This window comes from Microcaecilia unicolor, chromosome 3, assembly GCF_901765095.1.
Source record: "Microcaecilia unicolor chromosome 3, aMicUni1.1, whole genome shotgun sequence".
Taxonomy (NCBI): domain Eukaryota; kingdom Metazoa; phylum Chordata; class Amphibia; order Gymnophiona; family Siphonopidae; genus Microcaecilia; species Microcaecilia unicolor.
This window is the reverse complement of record NC_044033.1, coordinates 371,018,677-371,045,458: the sequence shown is the minus strand read 5'-3', so window position 1 is coordinate 371,045,458 and position 26,782 is coordinate 371,018,677. Positions and strand designations below refer to the sequence as shown.

The window sequence follows — 26,782 nt, the reverse complement described above, 5'->3', positions numbered from 1 at the left end:
GTATGAAGTTAGTCCAATAAAAAAGGCATCATCTTATATTCTTTTCTAAGTTTTGTTTTATTTCTATTTATTACCTCTAGCTGACAGAAACCCCAAATCAGCAGTTCCTAAATGTGCTGCCTTATCCAGGTCTGGCATGAAAAGATCACTTCCAGAAATCAAAGTTCTTCAAAATTAGTGACAATATCAAACTCTGTGTCCATAAAAATGTAAAGTACCACGGAGTAAACCTTTGACCAAAAAAAAGAAAATGTAATCATTAGAGCAACTTAGCTTGACTTATATGGTCCAACCCCCATTTGTTCGTCGGATCCTTTTCAAACTCCCGACAGGGACCCATTTTGCCCACCGGCTTTGTCAAGGGAGAAAACAGGGCACTTTGTTGTCTTTTCAAGGATAAAATTGCAGCAAGAAAAGCGACATACTATCATAGCTTTTGTTGTATCCCATAAGAACATAAGAATAACCATATTGGGTCAGACCAAAGCCCTATATCCTGTTTCCAGCAGTGGCCAATCCAGGTTACAAATAGCTGGCAGAATCCCAAAGAGTAGCAAGATTCCATGCCACCAATCCCAGGGGTAGGCAGTGACTTTCCCCATGTCTACCTTAATAGCAGTTTATGGACTTTTCCTCCAGTAACTTGTCAAAACCTTTTTTAAACCCAGATACACTAACTGCTCTTACCACATCCTTTGGAAATGAGTTTCAGTGCTTAACTATTTGTTGAGTGCAAATAATATGTTCTATTCATTTTAAAAGTATTACCATGTAATTTCATGGAGTGATCGCTGGTCTTTGTACTTTCTGAATGAATAAATAATCAATTCACATTTATCCGTTGTACTTCACTCAAGATTTTGTAGACCTCTTTCGTATCCCACCTCAGCTATCAATTTTCCAAGCTGAAGAGCCCTAACCACTTGCCTTTCCTTATATGAGAAGAGTTCCTTCCCCTTAATCATTTTGGGCACCCTTCTTTGAAACTTTTCTAATTCTGCAATATCTTTTTTGAGATACGGTGACCAGAATTGCACACAATAATCAAGGTGAGGTTGGTCTATGGAGCAATACAGAGGCAATATAATATTCTCTGTCTTATTTTTTATCCTTTTCCTAATAATTCCTAGTATTCTGCTTGCTCTTTTGGCCACCGCTGCACACTGAGAAGATTTCAACGTATTGTCCATGATTGACACCTAGATCTTTTTCTTGATGGTGGCTCCAAAAGCGGAACCTAATCTAATCTAATATGGGCATTTATATTCCACCTCACCTCAAAGGACCTAGGAGGATAACAACATTAAAATGATACCGATCCCTTTGAAAACAGTTGCCTTACAATAATTTACAGTCAAAAAATACTCCTTCCTTCATACTGAAGAATCCTTCAAATACTGAGTAAATAGGAAAGCCTTAATTGCTCTCCTGAATGTACAATAACAAGTAATGCTTCTGATAGCTTTTGGCAAGTTGTTCCATAGCTTTGGGCCTCTTCAAATTAAAGATCTATGCCTTGCAATCGCCTTTCGGCAGATCACAACAGAAGGGCCTTCAGCCTTGTCTTACCTAGTATCAAGTAACTATGATTTGGATTATTCTTCCCAAAGTGCATCGCTTTGCATTTGTCCATATTAAATTTCATCTGCAATTTGGATGCCCAGTCTTCCAATTTCCTAAAGTCCTCCTGCAATTTCTCACAGTCAGCATGTGATTTAACAACTTTGAATAGTTTGTGTCATCCCAACCTGACAGAATTTCAGAGAAGGATGAAGTTGTGATCAAATGAGCCATTTCTACTCTAGTAGCGCTCTAGATATGTTAAGTAGTAGTAGTAGTATATGATTTTCTTTTTAATTTACAAGCACATACAATACTGCATTTCATGTAACAGGCACAGCAAAATGGTTTACAAACAACCTATTAAAAGAAAATAAAACCAAAGGAGGGACATATGGGGGGGAGGGGGGGGAGGGGGAGGAGATACAAAGTAGGGGGAACAGGAGATTGCACTTGCTCATCATAAGGGAGAGACAGAGAACATGGGTTGGGCAGTGACATCTCTAGACATAAATATTTGGGGTGACAACAGGGGGGCAGGTTAGGTATGGTGGGAAGGGGGCTAGTCAAAGCGATATTTCCATACATAACCTCCCTCCACTTTTAAATTAACAATCTTCTATACATAAAAGAAACCCTCCTCCCTCCAACCTGTTTAAACTACCCAGTAAAACCATCATTATATAATTGATAGCATCATTCAACAAATTCTTCTATGTGGGCGTGGTTTGGATTCTCTACCCTCTTACAACTGGCCACACAAAAAAGTATTCAAATCATGATAATCAACTCAAGAACAGCACATGCTCCAAATACATGGCTTTTGTTTGTGTAGTGACTCTACCACAGTGCTTCTCAACCCTGTTCTTGGGGCACACCCAGCCAGTCGTGTTTTGGGGATATCTACAGTGAAGATGTATGAGATAGATTTCTAAACCAAGGAGACATTGTATGAAAATCTTTCCCATGCTGGTGCTGAATCCACTTTGCTCTTCGCCTCTAGAAGGAACGGGCAGTGGCAGTAGGCTTGGTAAGAGGAAGGGAAAAGGGTGAGATTCTGGATGCAGAAGAAGGGGGAGGGAAAAAGGAGAAGCTGGACTCTTGGGGGATAGGGAGGGGAAAGGTCTTGATCCCAGTATGGAAGAAGAATGTGACATTTAAAAATCAGTGGGACAGAGCTTGAGATAGAAACATAGAAAAATGATGGCAGATAAAGGCTAAATGGCCCATCCAGTCTGCCCATTCTCCGTAACTACTAACTCTTCCTTTTCCTAAGGGATCCCACGTGCCTTCTTAAATTCTGACACAGTCCTCATCTCTACAACCTCCAATGGGAGGCCATTCCACGCTTCCACCATCCTTTCCATGAATGAATACTTTCTTAGATTCCTCCTAAGCCTGTTTCCTCTTAGCTTCAATGTATGCCTCCACATTCCAGAGTTTTTCAACACTTGAAAAAGGCTCACTTCTTGTACATTAATTCCCCTGAGATATTTAAATGTCTCTATCGTATCTCCTGTGTCCTTCCTCTCTTCCAGGGTATACATGTTGAGGTTCATAAGCCTGTCCCTGTATGTTTTATGTCCAAGATCACTTACCAGAAAAAGTAGTTGAATATACTGCTGATTTCCTTGCTATTTCATTGTACACGTTCTAAACGGGAGTCTTCAAGCAAAAGATTTCAAATACAGAATATGTTTATATGATTGGAGAAGATCCAATTCCGATAAGTGTGTCACATGTTGTATATTTTTTAAAGATTGGGATATAAACTTAAGCACAGCGTTTAAAAAATATATTTTTTGAAAATTGCAAAGGAAGAATACCCAAACTCACTTATACAGACAAATGTATACAATGAGAAATATACAAAGAAAAAACAATTCTAGAAGGTTAAAAAAAATCATCACTCACTAAAGTTCACAAACTAGAGAAGCCAATAAAGATAATTATCATCTTTTGTATTGTCTGAAGTTTGAATGCTCCTGGCCTGTTAAATAGTTTTGAATATCAGTTTCCAACTAGAAGTGTAATAAACGGTATGACAAGCAGTCAAACTGTAGATTATCACCATCTAGCTTATTGTCTCTTGCCAATACAGTAGAAACTAAGCTATAGAAAGTAACAGGTGGTCATCGGAAGATAAGGGAATAACTATGATTCAATAAGATAATTAGGCCTCCACCGCTAACTCCAGACTCCTTTCCTTTTATCTTGCTACACCATATGCCTGGAATAGACTTCCTGAGCCGGTACGTCAAGCTCCATCTCTGGCCGTCTTCAAATCTAAGCTAAAAGCCCACCTTTTTGATGCTGCTTTTAACTCCTAACCGTTGTTCACTTGTTCAGAACCCTTATTTTATCATCCTCACTTTAATATTCCCTTATCTCTTGTTTGTCCTGTTTGTCTGTCCTAATTAGATTGTAAGCTGTGTCGAGCAGGGACTGTCTCTTCATGTTCAAGTGTACAGCGCTGCGTACGTCTAGTAGCGCTATAGAAATGATAAGTAGTAGTAGTAGGCAATGAGGGGCCCTTTTACAAAGGTGCGTTAAGCTCTACGTGCATGCAGTGTGCGCCAAAATGAGACTGCCGCCAGGCTACCACGCCCCTGGCAGTAATTTCAGATTTGCCGCTCACCCATAACGCTTGGATGATTTATTTATTTCCTTCCACACATGCCGTTTCCAGCAGTAATCGGCAGTTTGTGCGTGCCGACTGTTCACTGCGTGTGTGTAGCACGTGAGCCCTTACCACTAGATCAATGGGTGGTGCTAAGGGCTCAGGCCGGTTTTAGGTGCACGCTGGTTTCAGATTTACCGCATGCTCTTTTTCTGTCCCATTAAAGAAAGCCCTTGATTGCAGACGCAGTAAAAACTGGCCTGACGCGTGCCCAAAACATGCGCCTACACTACTGCAAGCCACTTTTTAGCGCGGCTTAGTAAAAGGACCCCTCAATGATTAGCTCCAGAATTGTATAATATTGCTTGCAAGACCAGTAAAGAGCATTCCTGACAGATCATTCTACAGCCCAGATAAGTGTATAATTAGGGTTACCATATGGCTCCAGAAAAAGGAGGACGGATTGAGCCAGCCGGGTTTTACTTCCATTGCTTTCAATGAAAAGCAATTGCTTTCAATGGAAGTAATTGAGCCAGCCGGGTTTTACTTCCATTGCTTGGAAAGCAATGGAAGTAAAACCCGGCTGGTTCAATCCGTCCTCCTTTTTCTGGAACCATATGGTAACCCTAGTATAATCAAGACATACAGAGCAGGTGAAAGCTATAACACATACAATATATGAAGTAGAAATATACGAAGGTTTTTCGACTGATGACGATTCGGCTCCTAATCCTAATCAAAGCAGACACACAATCTGCAGAGGAAAGGTAGCAGCTCATGACAAGAAGCAGGGCGCAAACAGAGAATCTGAAGTCTTTTCCTCCAAATAGAGAGTACTACTAGCCTAGGTGTGAATGTATTGATTTTAAAGTTTGCAAGACCAGAAGCAATTCAGTACCGGCTGTGGCATGCTTTGTGAACATAGCCCATACTTCTTTGTATTGAGGTTTTCCTCTGATGTGAATTTGTATCCGGGAATTCCCAGGTTTCCACAGTTTAATACCACAGCCAACATTTAAAGCAAACTCTGACCATGGCATATTGACCTGCATAATAATTTCTCCTTTCAAGGCTCTAAAGTGACTGATGTTCTCAATAGACTTTATTTTAATTATAGAGAAACCTGGTATGTGCCCAGCAATAATGGCTAAATGCCTTCCTCCTCTACCTGCACCAAAGTGCTTCAATGACGGCAACTGCCCCCAGACTCAGAAGTGCTGCACCTTGTGTGGGAGAGTGTGCATGACGCCTGCTCAAGGTAGGAACATAATCTGTCACGAGAGCTGCAATGACAGCTCTCTTGCTTAAATTGTCTTCTTTTGTGACTTTCGTAATCCTGAGGTTCATGGGCTCCGACCCTAAGAGAGCTGACTCAGTCTTCCATCTGTCAAAGAAAACAGATGCCAAATGTAACCAGGTAATATGTAACAAATGTGAATCCTGTCCTACTGATAAATTTCCATCCACAGATGTGCTTCAGTATTAATAGAGCTAACGTTAGAGTAATAAATGCCTGATACCACTGGTACAGAGTAGAATATAGAGCAAACTATACAGGCTGATGTTCAAAAAAGCTCAGCTACTAAATTTTGGAAACAAACCCCCCTGTTTACTAAAGCTTAGCTCGAGTTATCTGCAGCAGGGCCCATTTTATTCCTATGGGCCCTGCTGCAGATAACTCATGCTAAGCTTTAGTAAATAACCCCCAAAGTTTGCTTCCTCAAATAACCATCTATTTTCAGTCAAACTTATAAGTAGAAATTCACATACATTTAGGATTCTTAAACCTGCAATTAATCTGTTTTGATTAAGAATCCTAAGTTTGGTGTCAAGAGTTGAAAATCAGTGCTATGCTCCTGTTTTGCCATACCTTAAACCAGCTTCCTGTAGATTCTTATTTATGAGACACCTACTCCCTAATTCTATATATGGTGCTAAAAATTGTGCGTGTAAACTTCGGCACATGCCCAATTTGCTTGCGCAATTTAATTGATAAATGAGCCAGTAAGCACTAAAAATCATTGGCACTAATTGGCATTAATTTAAATTTGCGCATGCATCTTTAGGTGCTGGGATCTGTGTGTAAATTTTACAAATAGATCCGAAAAAGGGGATTTAGCCATGGGAGGGGCATGGGCGGATCCTGGAATTTGCGCGCAGTTTATACTAGAAGGCGGGAGTGGAATATGGAGGCAGGTCACTTCCAGCAGTCATTCCCAGCTAAAGACATGATGTGACAGTAGTAAAGAAAGCAATGAAATCACTTCTTACCAACACAGCAGGAAGTGAGACTAAAGAAAAAACTAACAAGAAGATGAGACTCCACTGAAATGTAGCTGGAAAGCGATGACCACAAATGCTTGCAGTCTAAGCAACAAAGTTCCTGATCTGCAAGCCCTGGGAAACAGAAAAAAGGTAGCCAAAATTATTTCCTCCTTAACTGTGTTGCTTGAGCAACATCTGGAAAACTGGCAACTTTATATTCATAAACTATTTATTTTTTATTTTAGTTACATTTGTACCCCGTGCTTTCCCACTCATGGCAGCAGGGCCGTGCCTAGGGTCTCTGGCGCCCCCCTGCAGACTATCAGTTGGCGCCCCCCCCCCCCCCCCCCCGGTGAAAATGATCGCTCACCACTTGCTACACTGACAGGAATTGTCAGCAATATTCTTAGAAACAAATTGCTATACATTGCAAAATAAGATAGCAGATGTAAATTCTCAAAGTAGACATATTCCAAACGCTAAAATGAAAATAAAATGATTTTTTTCTACCTTTGTTGTCTGGTGACTTTCTTTTTCCGATCATGCTGGCCCAGTATCTGAGTCTGCTGCTATCTGTCCTCTTAACTCCATTTCCAGGGCTTCCTTTCCATTTATTTCTTTACTTTCCTCCTTTCTTCTTCATTTCTTGCTCTAGATCCATTTCCAGCAATTTCTTCTCTCTCCCTGGGTCCTGTCCTCCCATCCATGTCCATCCTTGTCCCTCTCTGCCCTTCCCTCCTCCATCCATAGCCAGCAATCCTCCTCTCTCCTCTCCCCTCCATTTCCAGCAAATTGTCCTCTCCCTGGGCCCCCATGTCCATCCTTGTCCCCCTCTGCCCTTCCCTCCTCCATCCATAGCCAGCAATCCTCCTCTCTCCCCTCCCCTCCATTTCCAGCAAATTGTCCTCTCCCTGGGCCCCCATGTCCATCCTTGTCCCTCTCTGCCCTTCCCTCCTCCATCCATAGCCAGCAATCCTCCTCCCCTCCCCTCCATTTCCAGCAATTTGTCCTCTCCTTGGGCCCCCATGTCCATCCTTGTCCCTCTCTGCCCTTCCCTCCTCCATCCATAGCCAGCAATCCTCCTCCCCCTCCCCTCCATTTCCAGCAATTTGTCCTCTCCTTGGGCCCCCATGTCCATCCTTGTCCCTCTCTGCCCTTCCCTCCTCCATCCATAGCCAGCAATCCTCCTCTCTCCCCTCCCCTCCATTTCCAGCAAATTGTCCTCTCCCTGGGCCCCCATGTCCATCCTTGTCCCTCTCTGCCCTTCCCTCCTCCATCCATAGCCAGCAATCCTCCTCCCCTCCCCTCCATTTTCAGCAATTTGTCCTCTCCTTGGGCCCCCATGTCCATCCTTGTCCCTCTCTGCCCTTCCCTCCTCCATCCATAGCCAGCAATCCTCCTTTCTCTCCTCCCCTCCATTTCCAGCAAATTGTCCTCTCCCTGGGCCCCCATGTCCATCCTTGTCCCCCTCTGCCCTTCCCTCCTCCATCCATAGCCAGCAATCCTCCTCTCTCCCCTCCCCTCCATTTCCAGCAAATTGTCCTCTCCCTGGGCCCCCATGTCCATCCTTGTCCCCCTCTGCCCTTCCCTCCTCCATCCATAGCCAGCAATCCTCCTCTCTCCCCTCCCCTCCATTTCCAGCAAATTGTCCTCTCCGTGGGCCCCCATGTCCATCCTTGTCCCACTCTGCCCTTCCCTCCTCCATCCATAGCCAGCAATCCTCCTCTCTCCCCTCCCCTCCATTTCCAGCAAATTGTCCTCTCCCTGGGCCCCCATGTCCATCCTTGTCCCCCTCTGCCCTTCCCTCCTCCATCCATAGCCAGCAATCCTCCTCTCTCCCCTCCCCTCCATTTCCAGCAAATTGTCCTCTCCCTGGGCCCCCATGTCCATCCTTGTCCCTCTCTGCCCTTCCCTCCTCCATCCATAGCCAGCAATCCTCCTCCCCTCCCCTCCATTTTCAGCAATTTGTCCTCTCCTTGGGCCCCCATGTCCATCCTTGTCCCTCTCTGCCCTTCCCTCCATCCATAGCCAGCAATCCTCCTCTCTCCCCTCCCCTCCATTTCCAGCAAATTGTCCTCTCCCTGGGCCCCCATGTCCATCCTTGTCCCCCTCTGCCCTTCCCTCCATCCATAGCCAGCAATCCTCCTCTCTCCCCTCCCCTCCATTTCCAGCAAATTGTCCTCTCCCTGGGCCCCCATGTCCATCCTTGTCCCCCTCTGCCCTTCCCTCCTCCATCCATAGCCAGCAATCCTCCTCTCTCCCCTCCCCTCCATTTCCAGCAAATTGTCCTCTCCGTGGGCCCCCATGTCCATCCTTGTCCCTCTCTGCCCTTCCCTCCTCCATCCATAGCCAGCAATCCTCCTCTCTCCCCTCCCCTCCATTTCCAGCAAATTGTCCTCTCCCTGGGCCCCCATGTCCATCCTTGTCCCCCTCTGCCCTTCCCTCCTCCATCCATAGCCAGCAATCCTCCTCTCTCCCCTCCCCTCCATTTCCAGCAAATTGTCCTCTCCGTGGGCCCCCATGTCCATCCTTGTCCCTCTCTGCCCTTCCCTCCTCCATCCATAGCCAGCAATCCTCCTCTCTCCCCTCCCCTCCATTTCCAGCAAATTGTCCTCTCCCTGGGCCCCCATGTCCATCCTTGTCCCCCTCTGCCCTTCCCTCCTCCATCCATAGCCAGCAATCCTCCTCTCTCCCCTCCCCTCCATTTCCAGCAAATTGTCCTCTCCGTGGGCCCCCATGTCCATCCTTGTCCCCCTCTGCCCTTCCCTCCTCCATCCATAGCCAGCAATCCTCCTCTCTCCCCTCCCCTCCATTTCCAGCAAATTGTCCTCTCCGTGGGCCCCCATGTCCATCCTTGTCCCTCTCTGCCCTTCCCTCCTCCATCCATAACCAGCAATCCTCCTCTCTCTCCCTTCCCCTCCATTTCCAGCAAATTGTCCTCTCCCTTCACGCGATTCGCGAACCGCTTAGCACTGCTTAAAAAAAAAATTACACATCAGCAGGAACAGGCTGCTTCAGCCAATCCCAGGGGCCTTCCTTCAGCGTGTTCCGCCCAAGGGCTGAAGGAAGGCTCCTGGGATTGGCTGAAGCAGCCTGTTCCTGCTGACGTGTAAATTTTTTTTTTAAGCAGTGCTAAGCGGCAGCGCGGTTCGCAAATCGCGTGAAGGGGGGGGTGGGGGGGTGGGACGACGCGACGGCAACGAAGAGGAGAAACAAGAGAAGTGCTGCGTGTGCCGGTAAGCTGCTCAAAGGCACAGGGGACGCCGTCAACACTGCCAGGTGGGGACCGGAGCCGGTTTTAAAGGTCATGGTTGGGCTGGGGAGGCTTAGCCTCCCCAAGCCTCTTATACGGGGCGCCTATGCCTCTGCTCTTTCCTCCGCACCCTGGGGCCTTTAAATCTTTTACTTCCGGTCGCAGCAGCGTCAGTGAAAGCGGAGCGCTGCCGACATCTCCCTTCGCGCTCTTGGTTCCCTCAGTGTCCGCCTTCTTCTAGAAGGCGGGACACTGAGGGAACCAATGAGTGCAAGGGAAGGGAGACATCGGCAGCGCTTTCACTGACGCTGCTGCGACCAGGTAAAAGATTTAAAGGCCTCGGCGGCGCGGGGCGAGAGTAAGCACCGCGGCGGCGCCCTCCAGAGGTGGGCGCCCCCCTGCGGCGCTTACCCCGCTTACCGCATCGGCACGGCCCTGCATGGCAGACTCAATGCGGCTTACATATTGTATGCAGGTACTTATTTGTACCTGGGGCAATTGAGGGTTAAGTGACTTGCCCAGAGTCACAAGGAGCTGTGCCTGAAGTGGGTAATATATCTTTCTTTGAAAAATAAGCTTTCAAGACAGATACATTGTCATCTTCCAAAAATGTGATAAGTAAAGTAGCTATAGAGGAGATCAGATCTTGAAAGGTCTCCAGGAAATCAGTTAAATTAGAAATAGGACATCACTTCTCTCAAACTAGTTCAGATTTCTCAACAGGCAATTAGATATATGTAACTTAGAAGTATTAATATGGTTAACCATATGGTTAACCAAATCCCTCCTTTCAGTACCCTTCTCCACCACCGCCAACTCCAGGCTCCGCCCTTTCTGCCTCGCCTCACCCCAGGCTTGGAACAAACTCCCTGAGCCCATACGCCAGGCCCCCTCCCTGCCCATCTTCAAATCATTGCTCAAAGCCCACCTCTTCACTACACCTCTACTCAGGAAATCTAGACTGCCCCAACTTGACATTTCGTCCTTTAGATTGTAAGCTCCTTTGAGCAGGGACTGTCCTTCTTTGTTAATTTGTACAGCGCTGCGTAACCCTAGTAGCGCTCTAGAAATGTTAAGTAGTAGTAGTAACCAATTGGGAAACCTCCTTGGAATATTTTTGCAATAATATCAGAGGGGCAAGGAGAAGAGTTTTGGGGAAATAAAGAAAATGTAAATTTTTTATTTTATAGCCATTTTACACTGACTCAAGTTGGCGATGAAGTCCCATTATATCCTTGATCTTGGAGCTTCTGCTGCCTGAATCACATCAATCTGTGTCCCAATAGATCATACACTACTTTCCATTTGTAGCCTTGCATCACACCCCTGCAGTTTCCCCAATAGATTCCTCAAAAAACTTTACAGTCTGTTTGTTTAACAAATCCCTGAAGAAGCAAATTAGTTTTCAACAGCAAACTCCAGATGCCCTCTAGTGAGACATCTGAAAATGCTTCCTCAGAAATCGCTGAGTTCATCTGAAGAAACGAAAATAGTAATGAAATAGATTTAGTCTTTGGGAACTGAGCTATTGTGAATCTCCGGGTGCCAGTATGATAGATGCTGAAGGCACACTGGCACACAGACACTAACAGCCTTCAGATTGTCATCTGGCGTGCTCCAATTTAGGGAAGTCCCTGGCAACAGACTTGGGTCCTTCCAACTGGGCTTAACGAAGCTGCTGCACTAGGAGGAATAACAGTAACAGTGTCAAGCCAAAAGAGGAAACAAAGTCCTCCTGTAAAACAGTCCAAGGAAAGAAAAGGATCAGAGACACTGTTCATGACCAGTGGTTTTTCCTTACAGCTTTCAGTGATTTATCCATAGTGCTGATTTGGTAAAGCACATATGATATAGAGCACTTCATGTTAGGACCCGTGATGAAGGCAATTTCTTGCTGAAACACTGCAATGTACTGTTGGGTTTTCTTCATCTTGAAGTACCGACTATATCTACTGTGCATGATTTTTATGTACATTCATTCTGGATATAGATCCTGGAAGACTGCTTTTGTTAATAAATTGAGCCATTTTGGAACATCCTGTCTTGTGGGTTTGGTTCGTTCCATTCCATTCCTTTTCTTTCCCTGGAGTTGTAACAGCCAAAGAACCAATGCTGGGACTGCTAACAATGGAACAGGACACAATTCTTCTAATGGTAGGGAGAGAGCAACTCTAATTGGCCATCTTGATGCAGTGCCAAGCTCCGCCCCTAGGATCCCTCCCTGTTTGTGCAATGTGCTCCCTCAGGGAGTGCAGGAAGAATGAAACCATCTCAGGTTTTGTAAGAGGCTGAAAGCTTGATGCTTTGAACAATGGGGTCCTTTTACCAAGCTGTGCTAAAATGTAGCCTGCGCTACATTTAGTGCATGGATTTCCCATGCGCTGTGGCCACTTTTTAGCGTGGCTGTAAAAGGGCTGAATTTCAATTGATGTCATTAATGGCCTGTGCTAATTTACAAATTGGGGTTATGGCCATTACTGCCTGAGCCCTTACTGCCACCTGTTTAGTAAGTGGTGAGGACTCACGCGTTACTCATGCAGTAATCGGGCAGCGAGCGTGTGGCAATTTGTCTGTGCTGCGTGATTACCGTCGGGCTAGTTTCTAGCGAGGGGATCAGCACACACTGATCACAGCAATATCACGGGATACCTCAGCGCGCCCTGTGGTGGTGCTGTTTCTGTGTGCACTACCCACGCGGTAGCCCTACTGACCTTTAGTAAAAGGGCCCCAATGTCTTTGACTGTTAGATTGGGAAGGAGGGTGTTTATGTTTGTTTGCTTTGTTAAAATATTTATTGTTTATTTTAACATTTACCCTGTATTATGCCTTGCTGGTATGCAGTTAATCAAAAAAAGTTAATCTATCAATTAAATATCCAAGAACTGATGCAGTTGCCCTATGTAAATAACTTCTTATAATGTAACTAAATATCTGTTTAGAGCATTAATGTTTCATTATGTAATGCCCCAGTACATGCTCAGTTTCTGCAAAATTGAACATGTGCAGGGGGCGGGTCTCTCCTGTGCATACTCGTTTTCACAGAAACTGAGCATGCACTGGCTGCGGGCAACCAGGGAATGTGCAGGCTGTGGGCAGAGGAGGACCTCCACTGGAGGGGCTTGGGAACCTTCACCAGCCAGGGGCCCAAACCTAAATTGGGGGGCGCAGACCTCCAAGGCTCCCTGTGGCTACACCCCTTCTTGCAAGCACCACCTGTCAATTTCCATCCTGTATAACATTGTCACTCCTCCATCAGGTAGATTTGTGTTTTCACTGTGGTATTTTCTCTTTTACAGAGCATGATGGAGTTTGCCCACCACATCTGGGAGCATCACAGCCCTGCAGATACAACTCATCTGCGCCTACCTGCTCACATGATTGGCACTGTGCCACTGATGAGAAGTGCTGTTTCTCTGGGTACATGAAGCAGTGCGTGACTTCTTTGGCAGGTACCGATAAAGATGGGCAGCTGCAAGACACCTGCCAAATCAATTCACCGCTGTCCTCATTTCACCAAGTCAGTTGTGAGACATGATAGAAACGTTTAAATATCTCAAGGGCATTTATGTACAGGAAGAGAGCCTTTTTCAACTGAAGGAGAGCTCTGGAATGAGGGGGCATATGACAAAGTTAAGAGGGAATAGGCTTAGGAGTAACCTAAGGAAGTATTATTTCACAGAATGGGTGGTGGAAGCATGGAATGGCCTCCCGGTGGAGGTGGTGGAGTCGAGGGCTGTTCCAGAATTTAAAAAGGCATGGGATAAGCATGTGGGATCGCTTAGGAACAGGTAGAATTGGGGGTTACAGAGGATGGGCAGACTGGATGGGTCATATGGCCTTTATCTGCCGTCATGTTTCTATGTTGGGTGGGAGAGGAACTCGATCAATTAGAGCAGATGCTGCAGAAAGATGGAGAGGAATCATATGGCTGAGTTTTGCTCTGGATGTTTCCATCTGTCAGAGACTTTTTGTGAGGTCATAACAGAAGGTTAAAGGGCAAGTTTGTAATCTAGGCACCCATATTTATGCGCCCCTTGTATGCATACATTTATAGAATGCTAGCACGTATGTATGTAGGCGTACACTTGCTCACACAAGTGCCAACAGGATGGGCGGTGGTGGAAAAAACAACTGTGGCGGAATTTTAAAAAGTGTTGGATATGCACAGAGGATCTCTAATTAGAAAATGAATGATATAAAAAACAAAACTTAAAGGGTTGCTTATGTGTTTGCATGTCAAGTGCTTAGATGGTGACTCTGGCTGTGTCAACTAAGGCCAGTGCTGGGCTGGCTTGTACAGTCTGAGTACTGCATATAGCAATCCGGTTTAGGATGGGCTGGAGAGAGCTTCAATGGAAACTCCAGTAATCTGGAATGTAAGGACATTGCCGGGCAGAATTTTGCGGTCTTTGTCCTGCAAATGTCAAGACAGATTTGGATAGGATGGAGTGGGCTTTGATGCAACTCCAGTAGTTGGAACATAAGAACAGAGCCGGGTGGGCTTCTATGGTCTGTGTCCCAGAAACACCAAGGAAAAATCATGATCAAGTATATAATTTCACGTTCATTGTTTATTTAATCTTGAATTGATAATGAAAAAATAAAAAGAACATTAAATTTTAAAGAGCAGTTTTGGATCATTACTTTAAATACAGTAGAACTGTAGGGGCTAAATCGTGAAATTGAATGGCAAACACTCATATGAATGTTCTCTGTAATTAGAATGGTACCTCCTGTTTGTCTCATTTACTCTATACCAATCAGCTGTTCGATCCCGGAGTTGAGATTGGTGCTGAGATATTACACTTTTTAATTATACTTTTTTAGTGCTTTTTTCATTAGCATTTTATTTTCACAAGAAATCGCTATACAAAGGTTAAGGGTAACTAAGGGACAAAGCTGCAGCAAGGGCAAGGCCAGGACAACAAATATAATCCCCCCAAAATCATAAAGGCACAAAGAGAATCCACCCCATGCAGTAAGGGCTTTAGTGACCCTGGATCACAATAGTAAAACAGGGAAAAGACTATTGTAACCAGTTGTAGAAATTGGTTTAATTTGTTTACCTTACTGCTGGGAGAGCATGGGGGGTTGGCTGGAGGTGTCATGGGTTGCCAGGGAGATATTTAAGTAGGATGAATTCCTGCACATGAGCAGTTCATACTAAAGAGACTTGCACTGACACCTGAGATTTTAAAAGTGCTAAAAATATGTTTTAAAAGTATTTGCATTAAATCTAATTGCAGAATTTAGGTGCTAGGAGATGGGACTGGTATGCTATGTACTCAAATTTGTTTAAATCATATGCAAATTAGTCCATTTTTGGGAGGTTCTCATTTGCAAATTTATGGGTAGAAATTGTTGGAAATGTTTATAGCCTTAATGTTAGGGCATGGCTCTGATCAAAAATGTGAAGTTTGATCAAAAAACGAAGGGTTTAGCTAATGTTTTTGACTAAAAATTCCCATTAGAGTGTCTGTATGTTAATCTGCATTCAAATAGAGCTCTCTGATTGGATGAGCAGGCTCCTGTTAGAAAATCTGCCCGGTGGGAATAGAGAACAGAGAGCAACTGAAGATTTGGACTGAGAGGACATGCAGCTTTGAGCTCGGTGTGTATGAAAGGAAAGAAAGAATTGTTGTTTGATCTAAGTTGACTGAAATTATAAAAGAGTTCCTGATTATGTGGTAAATGAGAAAATATGAGTGAAAAGAGATTGGTGGAGATTTACAAGTTTGAGGTTTCTCTATTGAGAAAAGGATCTGAATATTTCAGGATTACTTGAAGTTTATGAAGAATTGAAAAGGGTGAATTTCAGTTTAAGAGTGTTTAAATCCTATAAACTATATAAAGGCTAGGTAGATTTAAGTGCCTGTAAGCAAGGAAACCTTAATATTTGATCTGGAATAAATATTTGACCTGAAATAAATATTTGATCTGATAGTCGATCTGAGATAAATGTTTGATCTGAATTATATCCTTTGAGATAAGGTAGAAAATGAATCTTTGGAAACTAGGAGGACTTTGCTCACATTTTGAATTAGCCAGATTAGTAAATTTACAGAGTAGAGAGGGGAGTGGATATATGAATGTGTGTGTGTGGATGAGATCCAGCAGTGGGCTTCAAGATCTCAGCAGCTTGGAAGAAAAAAAAGAGTTGCTCTTTTGATAGTCAGGGTAAAGTTATAACAAAGCTACTTAGGAAATTAGAACTGAGGAAATTCAATTTATTTTATTTTTTTTATAGTTTAGCACTCATTCCAGGTTCCAGTTTCAGGCAGGCTGATCTAAAGACTCACACACTGCAGAGAGGCAGTATTTCTCCTTTTATTTTTATTTTTAGATTAAGTTTAGGAAGAAAAATTGATGGGAGACAACTTCTAAAGGAGAGATCTCTTGAAGACTGAGTCTGCAACTGGAAGTTTTCCTTCAGCTAAGTACTGTGAAAAAGAAGTAAACAACTTAATACAGGAAATTGAGGAAGAGAGAGAGAGACAATTCACACTTTTTCTGAAACTCCTGTTTATCACCCAAGTGAACTGAGATTTAATTTTGAAAATAAAGGAAGAAGGAGAAATCCAAGTAGAATAATTATACCACTATAAGACTATGATTTTGGATAGTTATTCACCTTATAAGTAAGCCCTGTAGGAAAGAAGTTTATAAAAATGTTTAAATGAGATACACCTAAGAAACATTCCTATTTTGAGTTGGAAATTTTTGAAGTGTTACACTGACTTGTAATTTGGTTAGAAGACTAATAATGTTTGGTTAGTAAAGAAATTAGAGTGTATACTGGATCCAGTAGGGAATCAGCAGTTCTACTGGTCTAATCCTGTACAATCTAACTGAAGAGTATTTCTTTCTGTTTACCAGTACAGTCAAATAATTCCATTCCACTTAAATAATATTTTGTTATATATATATATATATATATATATATATATATATATATATATAAGGGAGTAGTATCTGGATTTATTGTAAATCAAATTGATTCCATTCCCAGGAATCCATATTCACCTTTATGCCTTCATCCGGTATTATCTTTAAAGGATGATGTTTTATTTTATGTTCACTCTGTCTCTGGTGAGCTGAGCACAGTTGGTTCCCTCGGCTGGCACGACTACATATTAGAGGTATTTTGATACTGTGTGAAGTCTTATCACAGACGGGTGACACTATTTTTTAAATATGTTAATGAGAGGAGGAGGAGGTGCAAAAGTGGGATTGTAAGCTTCAGGATTATAGGAGAGAAATATGTGGCATCTAATGAACAAAAAGCATAATTTCTTAACAAATATTCATTTGTTCACTGAAGGAGGGCTGAGAGTAGGACTGCAGAAAATGGAAGCAAACAGAAATGAAAGTGATGTAGACCTTGAATAATTTTCAGAAGACTGTATCTATGAGGCTCTTGCTAAGCTAAAAGTAGCTAATACAGTGGGCTAGTCAAGAGATATCTGATAGCATTCAGGGTTCTGTAGGTTGTGTTCTGTCTGGATGAAAGGGGGCAGATTCTGAAAAAGGGGGCAGATGCATGAAGCATTCTCCATGTGAGGCTATCTGAATTCAAAAAAAGTCTGGGACAAGTACAAAGAATTTCTGAGAGAGTGCGGCGGCCATTTTGATAATGAGGAAATGGGCAGGAGCAACTGAGGATCACTCCTGCCCAGACTATCCACTAGATCACCAGGGGATATATGGTAGGCCTGGGTGTGGGGTGTGGCTATGGATCGATCCTGTAGGGGCGCTTGTTCTGTTCAGGGAGGAAGGAGGAGGAGAGGGAGGGAGGGAGGAGGGCTTCTATTGTACAATGGAGAGGGAGAGCTAGGGGGACCCAGCATAAGGTTTCAGTTTCAGCCATGTCAATGGCAGGCATAAGATGGCATCCATAAGTGCACCATGTAATGTAACAGGAAGACATGCCCATGTTCCACCCACATGTGTGCTTCCCTTTGTAGTTAGGCACTATGGTACTTAGGCTCTACCTTCTAGAATAGTGCCTAGTGCACGTGGAGGGGCATAATTGAATGGGGCCGGCCATCTATATGGCCGGCCATCTCTAAGACTGGCCCCGTAAAGCGGAATACACGACCGCATTATCGAAACAAGATGGCCAGCCATCTTTCATTTCGATAATACAGTCGGGGCCGGCCAAATCTCAACATTTGGGCCAGCGTTAGAGATCGCCGCCATTGGTTTTTGCCGATAATGGAAACGAATGGCGGCCATCTCAAACCCAGCCAAATCGAAGTCATTTGGTCATGGGAGGAGCCAGCATTTGTAGTGCACTGGTCCCCCTGACATGCCAGGACACCAACCGGGCACCCTAGGGGGCACTGCAGTAGGCTTCATAAATTGCTCCCAGGTGCATAGTTCCCTTACCTTGGGTGCTGAGCCCCCCAACCCCCACTACCCACAACTGTACAACACTACCATAGCCCTTAAAGGGTAAAGGGGGCACCTAGATGTGGGTACAGTGGGTTTTTGGTGGGTTTTGGAGCCCTCCCATTTACCACCACAAGTGTAACAGGTAGGGGGGGATGGGCCTGGGTCCACCTGCCTGAAGTGCACTGCATTACCCACTAAAACTGCTCCAGGGACCTGCATAGTGCTGTGATGGAGCTGGGTATGGCATTTGAGGCTGGTATAGAGGCTGGCACAAAAATGTATAACTTTTTTTTTTTTTGGGTGGGAGGAGGTTGGTGACCACTGGAGGAGTAAGGGGAGGTGATCCCCGATTCCCTCCGGTGGTCATCTGGTCAGTTGGGGCATTTTTTTGAGGCTTGGTCCTAAAAGTAAATGGACCAAGTAAAGCTGGCCAAATGCTCGTCAGAGCCAGCCTTCTTTTTTCCATTATCGGCCGAAGCTGGCCATCTCGTAGCCACGCTCCATCCTGCCTTCGGTACCCTGCCGACATGCCCCTTTTAACTTTGGCTGGCCCTGCGATGGAAAGCAGTTGAAGCCAGCCAAAATTGGCTTTCGATTATACCGATTTGGCAGGGTATAGGAGAAGGCTGGCCATCTCCCGATTTGTGTCAGAAGATTGCCGGCCTTCTCCTTCAAAAATAAGCAGGATAGGTGCCTACCTGTCAATTATTGATACCTTTGATGTACAGAGAAGGGCAACAAAAATGATGGGACGACTTCACTATGAGGAAAGGCTAAAGCGGCTAGGGCTCTTTGCTTGGAGAAAAGATGGCTGAGGGGAGAAATGATAGTTTCTACAAAATAATGAGTAGAGTGGAACGGGTAGAGGTGAATTGCTTGTTTACTGTTTCCGAAAATACTAGGATTAGGGGGCACGCGATGGAGCTACAAAGTAGTAAATGTAAAAAAAAAAAGTCAGAGAAAATATTTCTTCACTCAGCATGTATTTAAACTCTGGAATTCATTGCCACAGAATGTGGTAAAAGTAGTTAGCTTAGCAGGGTTTAAAAAAGGTTTGGCTATCTTCCTAAAAGAAAAGTCCATAAACCTTTATTAAAATGGACTTGGGGAAAATCCACTGCTTATTTCTAGGATAAGCAGCATGAAATGTATTGTACTGTTTTGGGATCTTGTCAGGTACTTGTAACCTGGATTGGCCACTGTTGGAAACAGGGTGCTGGGCTTGATAGACCTTCGGTGTGTCCAAGTATGGCAATACTTATGTTTTTATGTTCTAAGTGGCACCTACCTCTAGGTGCCATTCTGTAGAATTTGCCCCAATTGTGTGACATGAAGCTAGGATTGAATTTTTGCAACTATATTATTTTGGAATACCCAGTAGCATATTAATTTGGATTGTTTTGGTTGCAATATGCATTATACAGCAACTCTTGGGGAACATATGTGCACTGAGACTTTTCTTTCTTCTAGAAAAACCGGGGATTTGCCCAACCACTGCAACTGCTGTGAGCAAGACGAAAAAGGAGATCTCATGGAGATGCAAAACTGACAGAGACTGTCCTGGAAGTGAAAAGTGCTGCTTGGGGACTGAAGGATACGTCTGCCTGGTATTTGATCTTTCTACTCATTGTGATGTGTTATTGTGGAAGGTCCACACTGCATCTTCTGGTTATATAAATCCCACATGGAAGGACAGACCTATACAAACACCAATTAGAAAAACACCTATTAGTTCTGTTACATTCCTGAATGTACAATGAATGGTACAATATAAAAAAAAAAATACTGTCAAATTGTAGTTTTGCCAGTTTTAGAGCTAAACAGAAGATACAGTGTTAGTCTTAGAGATTGACACAGGGACAGTTTGTCCCCATCTCCGTGGGTTTTGTCTCCATCCTCACTCCATCCCTGTAGGTTCTGTCTCCGTCCCCACGGGCCCTGTCTCCATCCCCGCCCTATCCCTGTGGGCTCTGTCTTCATCTGCAGAAGCCTTGAACACATGATTTTATATTTAAATCTTTTTATTACAGTATAAAACAGAACTATATGCTGTGCAACTGTTGTTTATAGATCACAAATCTAAAACAATAATAACAACAAGCAACTATAACAACCCTCCCACCACTACTACTACTACTTAACATTTCTAGAGCGCTACTAGGGTTACGCAGTGCTGTACAATTTAGCAAAGAAGGACAGTCCCTGCTCAAAGGAGCTTACAATCTAAAGGACGAAATGTCAAGTTGGGGCAGTCTAGATTTCCTGAATAGAGGTAGGTGGTTAGGTGCTGAAGGCGACATTGAAGAGGTGGGCTTTGAGCAAGGATTTGAAGATGGGCAGGGAGGGGGCCTGGCGAATGGGCTCAGGGAGTTTATTCCAAGCATGGGGTGAGGCGAGGCAGAAAGAGTGGAGCCTGGAGTTGGCGGTGGTGGAGAAGGGTACTGAAAGGAGGGATTTGTCTTGAGAGCGGAGGTTATGGGTAGGAACGTAGGGGGAGATGAGGGTAGAGAGGTAGGGAGGGGCTGCAGATCGAGTGCATTTGTAGGTTAGTAGGAGAAGCTTGAACTGTATACGGTACCTGATCGGAAGCCAGTGAAGTGACTTGAGGAGAGGGGTGATATGAGTATATCGGTCCAGGCGGAAGATAAGACGTGCAGCAGAGTTCTGAATGGACTGAAGGGGGGGATAGATGGCTAAGTGGGAGGCCAGTGAGGAGTAGGTTGCAGTAGTCAAGGCGAGAGGTAATGAGAGAGTGAATGAGAGTTCGGGTGGTGTGCTCAGAGAGGAAAGGGCGAATTTTGCTAATGTTATAGAGGAAGAAGCGACAGGTCTTGGCTATCTGCTGGATATGCGCAGAGAAGCCGAGGGAGGAGTCGAAGATGACTCCGAGGTGGCGGGCAGATGAGACGGGGAGGATGAGGGTGTTATCAACTGAGATAGAGAGTTGAGGGAGAGGAGAAGTGGGTTTGGGTGGTAAGACAATAAGCTCGGTCTTGGCCATGTTCAGTTTCAGGTGGCGGTTGGACATCCAGGCAGCAATGTCGGTTAAGCAGGCCGATACCTTGGCCTGGGTTTCCGCAGTGATGTCTGGTGTGGAGAGATAAAGCTGGGTGTCGTCGGCATAAAGATGATATTGGAAACCGTGAGATGAGATCAGGGAGCCCAGGGAAGATGTGTAGATTGAAAAGAGAAGGGGACCAAGGACAGATCCCTGAGGAACTCCAACAGAGAGCGGGATGGGGGTGGAGGAAGAACCATGAGAATGTACTCTGAAGGTACGGTGGGAGCGATAAAAGGAGAACCAGGAGAGGACAGAGCCCTGGAACCCAAATGAGGATAGTGTGACAAGAAGTAGATCGCCCACCACCACCCTCTACCCTTTGAACCCCAACAAAAGCTGACTTCTACTAGCCCAAGGACTCCTAATCCACCCTGTTAAAATGTTCAGGGGGACAAAATACAACCTGTTCTGTATGCCCTAGTTGGGGAGAAATATGCCCTATGAAGCACTGTTATGATTTTTTAATCTGTAGATGAATAAGTCATCAACAATCTCAAGATTCAGTCTCCTGTTATACACAGTCCTTCCTGTAATAGAAGACGTGCTGGTAGCAGGAATGTACAGGATCCCCCGTGCAAATTTTGCTAGTTGTGGCCAGCATGTTTGCTTGTTTTTCCAAAAAATCAAAATATCATTGTCTGCATCACTAAAACATAAATAACAGTCCAGTTCATTAACAGGCTTCAAAGTAAAAAATGACACGGGGACAAAGTTTGTCCCTGTACCCACGGGCTATATCCCCGTCCCTGCCCTGTCCCCTCAGGCTCTGTCCCCACCCCATACCAGCGGGCTCTGTCCCTTTCCCTGCGATTACCGCCAGTCCCCGTCCCCAAGTCATTCTCTAGTTAGTCTTTTGATGCCTGCATTTTTCTTTATCAGTTTTGCACCTTCATTCCTTTTTTCACTTCCTCATTAAAGGGCCAATGTATTAAAATGTGCATATATTGTCTGTTAATGTAGTTTAGCATGCATACTAATGGCTGATATTAATGACACGTGTAGATGGCCCATTGGCACTGTGGTTAATCGTAGTTCCAGTGTCCAGTGGCGTACCAAGGGGGGCGGTGGAGGCGGTCCGCCCCGGGTGCATGCCGCTGGGGGGGGGGGGGTGCCGCGCGCTTGTCTGCTCCGCTCGTTCCGTGATCCCTCTGCTCCAGAACAGGTTACTTCCTGTTCCGGGGCAGAGGGAGCATGGAACGAGTGAAGCAGACAGGCGCGCGGCACCCCCCCCAGCAGGAAAAATACTCCCGGGGGGGTGTCCTTTCGCCAGGGGGGGAGGTGTGTCCTTTTGCCGAGGGTGGGGGGGTCGCGCTGCACCCGGGGGGGGCGCATTGGCAATCCGCCCCGGGTGTCAGCCACCCTAGGAACGCCACTGCCAGTGTCTTCTCTTAAGCCTCAACATCGCCTACACCAACTTTTCTCTCTTAGTGGCCTAGGGCTCGGGTAGCACCCAAAAATTCCCTTTGTTAGATCTCTCCTTGATCCTTCTGGTGGTGTAGCACCCTCCCTGGGTGCTCCTAGCTTTCTGTTTTCATTTATCCCAGGACTAGGGTAGTACTTAGGATCCACACTAGACAAGGCCTGAGCTGTTGGGTACTCAGCTTGCTTCTAGAAGACTGAAAAAGAGGAATAAGACACAAGTTTTCCCCTAAAACTCTCTTTTATCTGCCCTGGTAACACTCTAGCCCAGGGTGGGCAAGCTTTATACACAGAGGCCTGCATGAATGTCAGTACTATTCTGAAACATTACCTAATATTGGAACTGGAAATGCACAGTGCTCCATAGCAGTGGCGTAGCTACGTGGGGCCTGAGGGGGCCTGGGCCCCCGTAGGTTTGGCCCTGGCCCCCCTGCTGACGATCTGCTTGAACCTCCCTCCCACCACCAACTGTCCCCCGCCGTCGCCGCCCGCCCCGCCGCCGCATCAGATACCTTTTTTGCTGGCGGGGGTCCCCGAACCCCGCCAGCCGAAGAGAGTCTTCTTCAGCACCTGAGTAGTGCCTTCGTTCAACGAAGTTCCTGCGATCAGCTGTTTCGACACCTTGCATCCTGCATGGGGCTACATGCACGACCCTGAATAATTTTGTGTCATCTGCGAATTTAATTACCTCAGTAGCTACTCCCATCTCTAGGTCATTTATAAATATGTTAAAAAGCAGCGGTCCCAGCACAGACCCCTGCGGGACCCCACTAACTACCCTTCTCCACTGAGAATACTGACATTTCAACCCTACTCTTTGCTTCCTATCTTTCAACCAGTTCTTAATCCATAATAATACCCTACCTCCGATCCCATGACTCTCCAGTTTCCTCAGGAGTCTTTCAGGAGGCACTTTGTCAAACGCCTTTTGAAAATCCAGATACACAATATCCACCGGCTCCCCATTGTCCACATGTTTGTTCACCCCCTCAAAAAAATGCAGTAGATTGGTGAGGCAAGACTTCCCTTCATTAAATCCGTGCTGATTTTCAGGCTTATTTTCGAAAGTGATCGCCGGCCATCTTCTGACATAAATCAGGAGATGGCCGGCGATCTCTCAAAAGCGGCGAAATTGGTATAATCGAAAGCTGCTTTTTTTACACCATCGCCGCTTTCCCGTCACCGAGCCGGCGAAAGTTCAAGGGGGCGTGTCGGCGGCGTAGCGAAGGCGGGACATGGGCAGGCATGGGCGTGGCTACCAGATGGCCAGCTGCAGCGCATAATGGAAAAAAAGCGGCGTTAATCAGTATTTTGCCAGGTTTACTTGGTCCTTTTAATTTCACGGCCAAGCCTCAAAAAGGTGCCCCAACTCACCAGATGACCACCGGAGGGAATGGGGGATGACCTCCCCGTACTCCCCCAGTGGTCACCAACCCCCTCCCACACTAAAAAAATAAAACTAAAAACCTTTTTTGCCAGCCTGTATGCCAGCCTCAAATGTCATACCCAGCTCCCTGACAGCAGTATGCAGGTCCCTGGAACAGTTTTTGTTGGTTGCAGTGGACTTCAGGCAGGCGGACCCAGGCCCATCCCCCCCCCCTACCTGTTACACTTGTGCTGAAAGTGTTGAGCCCTCCAAACCCACCCCAAAACCCACTGTACCCACATGTAGGTGCCCCCTTTCATCCATAAGGGCTATGGTAGTGGTGTAGAGTTGTGGGGAGTTGGTCTTGGGGGGGGGATTTGGGGGGCTCAGCACCCAAGGTAAGGAAGCTATGCACCTGGGAGCTATTTGTATATATTTTTTTAACTTTTAGAAGTGCCCCCTATGGTGTCCGGTTGGTGTCCTGGCATGTCAGGGGGACCAGTGCACTACAAATGCTGGCTCCTCCTCTTGGATTTCATCGGGTTTGAGATGGCTGGCATTTTTTTTCCATTATAGCTGAAAAAGAAAACCGGCCATCTCAAACCCAGCGAACTCTGGCATTTGGCCGGGCCAAACCGTATTATCGAAAGAAAAGATGGCCGGCCATCTTTTTTGATAATACGGTTCGGCCAGCTGTTTGTGGCGCCGCCAAAATAGATCGCCGGCAATCTATTTCACTGGTGCCATTCGATTATTCCCCTCTTTGTCTCATCAGCCCATGTTTTTGTATGTGCTCTGTAATTTTATTCTTAATAATAGCCTCTACCATTTTGCCCAGTACCGACGTCAGACTCACCGGTCTATAATTTCCCGGATCTCCTCTGGAGCCTTTTTAAAAAATCGGCGTAACATTGGCTACCCTACAGTCTTCCGGTACCACACTCGATTTTAGGGATAGATTGCATATTACTAACAGTAGCTCTACAAGTTCATTTTTCAGTTCTATTAATACTCTGGAATGAATACCATCAGGTCCTGGTGATTCACTACTCTCCAGTTCGCAGAACTGACCCATTACATCCTCCAAGTTTACAGAGAATTCGTTTAGTTTCTCCGACTCGCCCGCTTCAAATACACTTTCCGGCACTGGTGTCCCTCCCAAATCCTCCTCGGTGAAGACCGAAGCAAAGATTTCATTTAATTTCTCTGAAAATATTTGTGAAATACAGTATTTAAAATCATAAAAACTCTGGTAATGATGTTTTCTGCGTATATTCCCCAAGGTCTCATGAGCTGCCTAAAATTCAGGCAATCCACCTAGCTACGCCTCTGCTCCTTTCTCCCCCATGATGTATCACTTTATTACCTTCTATACTTGAATGTAACTCACCTTGAGGCACCAATGAAAGCTAAAAATACAGACATTTCAATTATTCCACTTTCTGTATAAAATCTGATGTGCTCTGTACACTGAGTTGATTATCTTGGCTTTTCCTGTTCTTCTTTTCTCAGTGTCCTTAGCAGTATCTGATGGATTCCAGCCACTGAATAACATAAGGACCAGAACAGGCCTGCCTGTGACCCTGAAGAAGGAGACACTTTCAACTACAAACTAAAGTTCTAGGAAGCTGGATCCTGGCAGACATCATTTTATAACTATTCTAGCAATTGTTAAATGTCTATATTGTGTTTTCTAATGATGCTATGTGAGATGTAACAATACAAAACAGCTCTGTGATAACATGAACTTACACTGCAATAGACTGGGCCATTTGCACTTAAATGCCCCATCTGTTCCCAAGGCCTAATTCTTTTTCATAAGCCATTCCTGTCCTAGCTGATCTTTTATAAACTATATTCTGTACTTCTTTAATACTATAACATGCAGAAAGTATATAATTTCCTAAGGTTATGTGATTGCTCACTCTCTCTCTGTTTTCCTTCACTGTCTGTATACTTAAGAGTGCTAGGAAATAGGCTCAGTGCATGCTAACTTGTGTGGCCATTGGTACAAAAAATAGAAAATCAGCCTAAAATTGCCTTAGAGCATGGGAAAAACCCACCCAATGGCTTGCTAAGGGAAAGGGAAATGGGACGATATACCGCCTTTCTGAGGTTTTTGCAACTACATTCAAAGCGGTTTACATATATTCAGGTACTTATTTAGTACCAGGGGCAATGGAGGGTTAAATGACTTGCCAAAGAGCAGTGGCATAGCCAGAAGCAATTTTTGGGTGGGCCAACAGGTTGGATGAGTGGGCACTAGTCGTGTGCTGGTAAATGTTTAACAACAGGCTCTCTCCCCAGTCCACCTGTGCGCGCCCCCATCCACCTCTGCGCCTCCCCTCAAAATTGCAGAGCTGGCTGTAGCCGGGGAGAGAGCCTGGGGGGGCAGCAATGCATTACTCTCTCCAGGAAAAAAAAAAGTAAATGATCTCAGGCTCCAATCTAATTCATGTTTAATGTGGGATAAAATGCCATAAATAAGTAAATAAATATAAACTTTTAATGTTGAGCACCTGATTCTCAAAGTGGACATATTCCAAACACTATAATGAAAATAAAATGAATTTTTCTACCATTGTTGTCTGGTGACTTTGTTTTTCTGATCATGCTGGCCCAGTATCTGATTCTGCTGCTATCTGTCCTCTTAACTCAGTTTTCAGGGCTTCCTTTCCATTTGTTTCTTTACTTTCCGCCTTTCTTCTTCATTTCTTGCCCTACATCCGTAGGTAAAAGCTGGGTCCTCCGCAGACTTGACAGTCCAGTGGATCCAGCTTCTGCCTGTTTTGTACATCCATGTGCAGTTTTTCTCCTCTCCTCCTTTTCACTCATCTCATCTCC

General features: G+C 45.0%; 1 protein-coding gene across 1 annotated transcript in view; it reads left to right on the top strand.

The window, feature by feature from the left end:
• LOC115466967 (WAP four-disulfide core domain protein 8-like) overlaps window positions 1–25,550 on the top strand; it is a 52,780-nt gene extending 27,230 nt beyond the window's left edge. Inside the window, exons 6-9 of the mRNA XM_030198570.1 lie at window positions 5,298–5,438; window positions 12,995–13,147; window positions 19,563–19,699; window positions 25,451–25,550. Of these exons, the coding sequence (XP_030054430.1) occupies window positions 5,298–5,438; window positions 12,995–13,147; window positions 19,563–19,699; window positions 25,451–25,459 (440 nt within the window). The 3' untranslated portion in view covers window positions 25,460–25,550. The remainder of the gene's footprint in view (window positions 1–5,297; window positions 5,439–12,994; window positions 13,148–19,562; window positions 19,700–25,450) is intronic.
• Window positions 25,551–26,782: the final 1,232 nt, after the last annotated feature.